This window comes from Papaver somniferum, chromosome 7, assembly GCF_003573695.1.
Source record: "Papaver somniferum cultivar HN1 chromosome 7, ASM357369v1, whole genome shotgun sequence".
Classification (NCBI taxonomy): domain Eukaryota; kingdom Viridiplantae; phylum Streptophyta; class Magnoliopsida; order Ranunculales; family Papaveraceae; genus Papaver; species Papaver somniferum.
The window spans coordinates 4,705,852-4,712,417 of record NC_039364.1 but is presented as its reverse complement, the minus strand read 5'-3'; the positions used below and the strand labels follow the sequence as shown (position 1 = coordinate 4,712,417).

At 39.7% G+C, this 6,566-nt stretch overlaps 1 protein-coding gene across 2 annotated transcripts; it reads right to left on the bottom strand.

The window, feature by feature from the left end:
* Positions 1-1,180: 1,180 nt before the first annotated feature.
* Positions 1,181-6,348, bottom strand: LOC113294743. 2 transcript variants are annotated; one of them, XR_003332682.1, is made up of 3 exons: positions 4,869-6,348; positions 1,830-3,972; positions 1,181-1,741 (listed from the first exon to the last, which is right to left on the bottom strand). XR_003332682.1 is itself a non-coding variant. In XM_026543120.1 (2 exons), the coding sequence occupies exons 1-2, from the start codon at positions 5,613-5,615 to the stop codon at positions 2,407-2,409; spliced, it is 2,313 nt and encodes a 770-aa protein (XP_026398905.1). In that variant the 5' UTR covers positions 5,616-6,348; the 3' UTR covers positions 1,181-2,406. The 2 variants fall into 2 exon arrangements, 1 of the variants encoding a protein (XP_026398905.1); XM_026543120.1 differs by having other exon boundaries at positions 1,181-3,972.
* Between the last annotated feature and the right edge of the window lie 218 nt (positions 6,349-6,566).

Genomic DNA, 6,566 nt, shown 5'->3' with positions numbered 1-6,566 from the left:
CCCTTAAACGGAGTGTGGTCGGAATGAATTGATATGAAAATTTTGCTCAACCTGCTATCAGATGTCATGTATAATTCCTTTCCCTCAAACAAATAGATTACCACCGATCCTCGCTTCTTGAAGGGTGTTGGTTCCATTTCACAGATAGAGAAAATTAGGGTTTTCTTCTTTATTTTTTCAATTGCAGTAGCAGGAGAGAACAAGTTTCAACTACTGTATTATTATGACTAATTCAAAGTATTCCTTAATTCCTCTGGGTTTCCATTCGGTTGTAGTTGAAGAAATTTGGGAAAAAGGATCTGGGTAGGTTTATATGAGTGTTCTGGAATAGAAATTAGGGTTTTTTCTTGATTCGGTAGCAGGAGAAGAAAAGGATTTGGGTGGGTATATATGAATGTTCTGAAAGTAGAAATTAAGGTTTTTCCTTTGATTATATTCTCAAGTAGAAATTAGGGTTTTTTCGGTTGCGGAAGAAGAAATTCAAATGAAGGAAAGAGACTTTGAGTGGGCATACCTGAACAGTCTGAAGTAGAAATTTGGGTTCTTCAACCTTCCCTATTCAAGCTGAATCCCATTAAAATTAGGACTTTTTTTTTCTTTCCGCTGGATAAGAAATTGAAATTAGGATAGTGAATTGGAACCGTTAATAGATACTTACACTAATTCAAAGTTTCCTTAATTCCTCTGGTTTCCAATTTTTTCTTTTTTTTTTTTTGGATTTCATAGTAATTCCTTTTATCGGTGTTTGCAACGGTCGGATATTTGAATTAATAGTCAAACTTTTGACAATTGGGCCCTCCTTCTTCTTCTTGGCTTTTACATTTTGTTAACTTGAATTATGGGTTTGTGTCCCTCTTGTAGGATTGGCAATTCTCTGCTTCTTACTGGGAAATGGATGGATGGAAAAGGTATCATCTTTTCCTACTCTAATTGCTGTATGTAAATGCTTGTTAGCTACTTGTAGTTTTGGGATTCGGGGTTTCTTTCTCTTTGGGAAATATTCGTGCTTTAATTCTCATATCAACTGAAACAAATTGATCTTGGTTGTTTGGTTTTAAAGGATTTGACCGGCCGGAAGGTAACCCATTTGTCATTTCCCTTGTATGTTTCTTCAAATTCAATTTTGAAGTCGGGGTTTGTTGTTAATTTTAGGTTGCATGATGAAACTTGCGAATTGGTGTTCATATGAAAGTTAGTATTGAACATCAAAGATGATTGAGGCCTGTTCAGTATCCACAATCTCAGACAAGCATCCAAAACAAGATGATGGGTAAAGAGTATGCCATTTCCCAATTGAAAACTATGCACGACCTGAAAATGCCGGTTTGATCCCTCAACTCCTTCCAATTTGGCAAGCTAGAACAGATCCATCTCAGAAGTCTAATGTAAGGCGGCATCAAATATCGAGGCCTAGATTAAATCAGCACAATCTGCCTTCTCCATCAGTTGGCAGTGACAGTTCAGCACACGGAAATTCATCAAGCCGTCACTAGATCCTGGTTGGTTTGCGACTACCTCATCTCCCGCTATGCCTAATAACATTCAGATGCAGCATGCGGTTCAAAGTCGGGAGAATCAGACCCCTCAACAGCCTATCTTGAATGGAATGCCTCGCAGTGTTCCGCAAATACATGCCATGGTGTTGATTACTCTGCACAAGCAAAGAGTTCACCGGCTGGAGTGGAAAGTTCTCAAGCTCGGCACTTCTGGAAGCACAACAAGCACAGGCACAGGTAATTTGCTGCAAGCACAACAACAGAATCAACAAGGTAAAATGGGGATGTTGGGCCCTCCAATGGGGGTAAGGAGCAGGATACGTGCGTGCATACAGTCAAAGAATGCTGGAGCCTGCATCTCCTCAGGCAGCTAACCAATCACAAGGTTCTGCGTCAAAGCCTCCATCGCAGGTTGCAGGGATTGGGCACTTGATACCATCAAACAAGATGACGCCTGTTCGATCAGGATCCACAAGCTCAGACAAAACGTGATGGGTAACGAGTATGTCATGTCCCAATTGAAAGCAATGCACACTTGGCCTCTGAAAAGCAACATTGATTTATCAGGACCTCAAAATGCGGGTTTGATCCCTCCGCTCCTTCCAATTTGGAAAGCTAGAACACCTCCATCTCAAAAGTCTAATGTAAGGAGACATTAAACATCGAGGCCTGGATTAAATCAGCACAATCTGCCTTCTCCAACCGGTGGTAGTGACAGTTCTGCGCTCGGAAATTCATCAAGTGACTTGACTTGCAGTCTGGCTGCGCCATCATAACATCCTGGCTACCTCATCCCCTGCTGTGCTTATTAACATTCAGATGCAGCATGCGGTTCAAAGTCTGGAGAATCAGGCCCCTAAACATTAGGCAATGAGAGATTGCTGCTGGCGCTTTTTTTTCTTCAATATTTTCAGGTGACTGAATAGAGGCTTTCAGTAAAACTTGTAATTAGGGAGCGTGAGGAGGAGCGCAGGGGAAACAAGGAGACTCCGTCAATCTCAATCTTCTTACAAGATCCTTTCCTGCGATCATAGGAATACAGACTGACAAAGTCTGCATAAATACCTTCTTGTCTTTTGAGGTTGTGGCGCTCCAAGACTATATTTTCAGTACTTCCACCAACTACGAAACCACGAACCCGTGCATCAGTATAAAAAGGTAACTGAATAGTCTCTCCACTCCAGTTACTTTCGCTTCCTTGACAATTCTTCAGTTTGTTGTCCACTCCGTCATCTAACATCCATAACTTATAAACTTGAGGTTCCATTCGGAATAATAGAGCTACACGTCCACCCAGCATTAGCATGTCAACAGGCCGCCTATAAAATCGTTGATGAGGCTCATCAAGAATGAAACTAGGAATAGGAATAACTCTAAACTTCTCACTTCCAACATCTAATGCAACTATGACGTCGGGATCACCCCATTGACCCGCAAAATTGATCTTATTTCTCCAGTACAAAGTACCATCCGCATACAACGCCTGTTCTCCAACGTCATACGGAGAGAGCACCTCATTGATAATTGTTTTGTTGTTCTTGTCAGGAACCATATTGATCTTTCGCCATTTAGTGTCACGGCCAAGAGTCAACACCTCCCATCTTGCATAATCAGGGCGATCAAAGGTATGCCAACGATAGCCTGGGGTTCTAACAGATAGTCTCCAAAAGCAGAAAACTTTATATTCCTTCTTCTCAGGATCGAACCCAAAGTGATAAATCGGACGATGATGAGTTTTTATCTTAATTGTGCCGTCTTTATTATGGAGCTTGTCCTTTTCTTCTGCGAGTAATGTTGATTTGACCCACGGTGTCAATTCTCGTGTACTAGCATTGTATACCCTAACACCAAATGTCTTCCTATCTACGAAACAAAGTAAACCATTTACTGGTCCTAAGACTTCATCATAAAGGAACCAGTCATCATCGGTTATCCTAATCTTGCTAATAATGGCCTCCACATCATCCTTACCGCCACTGCGGTTAACTATCTCTGCAAAAGAAATACTTTGACGCAGCGCTCTGCTTACGTCAAAGCCTTCGTCATAGCCAGTGCGAAGGACGCCTTTTTCTTGCAATGGGTTTATGCAGAGGAGACGCGGACGTGATTTTGAATGGTTGAAGTGTAAATCAATCAAGCCTTTATCTTGTTTAATCAAATACAACCAATGCTTACAAACTGACTTGAACCGCATTAGTGATTTCACCGGCAGTCTGCTTAGTATCTCTACCATTACATCATCGCCAATACAAGGAAAAGTACCAACACCGATGCCAAAAGAATTATTGGAAACACCGAGACAGCTGGTGCTAATAACCTCTATGGCTGTCTCCGGCCTTGACGTACCAGGATAATAGTGTGTCGATACAACATGGTGAAAATCATACCTTGTTAATATCTCCATAGGCGGACTCAACCAACAATCGCGGCTGCTGCTCTTTCTCTTTAGTGACAGAAGACTCGAATAATCACAATCCTATAACAAATTTTAAGAAATACTGAGAATCAGAAACAGTATACACCTGAGTAAATTCCAATTAACCCTAGAAATAATTTCTCAAGATGAATAAACCTAATACCCTAGGTTGAGCAAAAAGAAAGAAAGAAACGGTGAAAAGAAATTGAAGAACGGTGCATGGATCCTATCCTATTTATACAAGTCACAATAGTCTATTGTTTGGAAACTGAACTTTTATCTGTCCATTAATAGGAAACTGAACTTATTTTATTTTTTATGTCCTATTTTACTACCTTCCTAAATACTGCCTTTGACGGGACAGGGTCGAGAATTTACTCTATTTATCATCGTTACGTTTACACTAACAGAAACTTTAACCACTGAAAAGGGGAATATATCAAAATTCTGCACACTTCCCGCCTTAGCTAGAAAAAGACCTCTAGTTCACACAAAATTATGAGCGCAAAAAACCAGATTTGGGCTCTTACGAATCCAGGCACAAGGAAAATAAAGAATGGTGGAGACAGGAAAAATAAACAAAAACTCCTCAAGGATATGATGGGAATCAAAATCGAATAAGCAGAAGAAACAGAAATTTACTGAACAAAAGTTTTAATCTAGGTCTCAACTTGGACAAGAACTGCTAACAGTTAAAGCGGTGCACATATTGTTACTCTAAAATAGTGATTGCTTTTAGAGAGAGATCAATTTCTCAGCTGATGTGCACTACATGTTTCTCTGTTATCAGCTGCCAGTAAGAGCAGAAAAGCTAATATGCATCCGTACCTAGTCGCATAAAACATAAGACTCGGTGCCTAATGATCAGAGTGTCAAAATTGGGGATGCATTCAATCCAAGAAAACATAACAGTTTCAACACAAACATAATAACAGTAATCGTTTCAAGAAATATACCTGATGATTCTTTCCCACCACCACCAAGAAGAAACCATTAAGAAATCCCTTAGTACCTCTCACACCACCTAACACAGTATCCTTGGAAATCTTAGGATGAAAATGAAACCACCCTTGTTTAAACGTCTTCAAAGCACCATTATCACTCAAATTAAAAGCTTCAAAATAAACATGAGCAACACCGTCTTTATTAAATTGCAATTTCACCATTGCAGTAACCCAACCCTTCTTCTCCGCATCAAGTTGAGCAGATTGAACCACTTGAAAATTCGACGAATTGTAATCATCATACATCTTATTCTTCTGCCCAGTATTTATAGACCGAATGAAATTCACCATCACTTCACCTGGATCATCTGAAACAAACCCTCCACCACACTTGCCCAATTTCTCGTTAATACAATGCTGTAAACAATTTGAAGCAAAACGGTAGAAGGAAATCGATTGGCAAAAATTCGATTTCTCTGGACTTGAAATTGAAAAACTCATCTGTTTGGAACCATGAGTAATTATACCTAATGATGATGCTGATGAAAGGCTTAGGGTTTTGGGATCTGATGAAATATCTTCTTGTGTTTCTTCTAACAGTAAGCTTTGGTTCGGAGACATTGTGTTTTCCAGGATTCGGACTCTGATTTGGGATTCGATTGATTTTCTGTGATGTTTTTGGTTTCGATGGTGCCGAGGAAATTTTGGGAGAAGAAGAGGAAAACGATGTTTCAATCCGATAAGATCTTCCCTTATCATTATATATATATACTAGTCAGGACCGTCTTCCCCTGTGCAGGACCGGCCCGGCCCACAAAGACTATGTGGCATCTCTAAAATTCACCAGTGACTCAAACAATCTCAAATTCATACAAACCCCAAGTTTGCTTCAATTGAATCTCAGAAACCCAGATTACAATTTTCATCTTCTCCCCGATGTCCTTACTGGTTGCAAATCGAACTAAAACCCAACTTTCTTTTGTAGCTTCTTCCATTCAAATTCCACATTCAAACCCCATTGATACAGTCCAGTAGACAAACCCTAACATACATCTAATCCCTTTCAAAAAATATCCACCACTAACCCTGACCTTCAGGTTCTTCATTCACGTGAATATTCGATTGAGAGTTCGAATTCAGCCAAAAAGCCATGAATTCAACACAGACAACCTTTCTCTTCCAGCTTCAGATCTTATCAAACCCTTGAATAAATCTATTCCTTCTCTTGAAAGAAACAACACTGAACCCTAATTCTTCCTTGAGATATCACCTTCATCCACGAACCCATGAAATTATGCTCAATTTGATTATGTTTAGAACCCTAGCTCAGCTTCACAATTTCGCCCATATACAAACCCTATCTGTGTGATTCTCGGATTCTTCGTTTACTGGATTTGTCTTCTGAAATTCTCAATTTCATCAGCACCACAACAATTTCATCATCAGTTCGTGCAATTTCTTCTCTATTCCGTCTCTCGAAGTATCAGCAACAACCACCATCAACTCATGTAAAACGAGATTTACTTTCTCTCACTCATTTAACATATAGTGGAGGGTTTTTTGGTAATTTGGATAATTTGTTTTTGACTAAATAAACAACCGTGGACTCAATATATGGGCCCAAGACGCTAATATAGACGGTAAGGGCAGTTTAAATAGTTTTTAAAAACGGGAGAATTTTTTTAATGGGTATTTTTGTATCGGGTACTT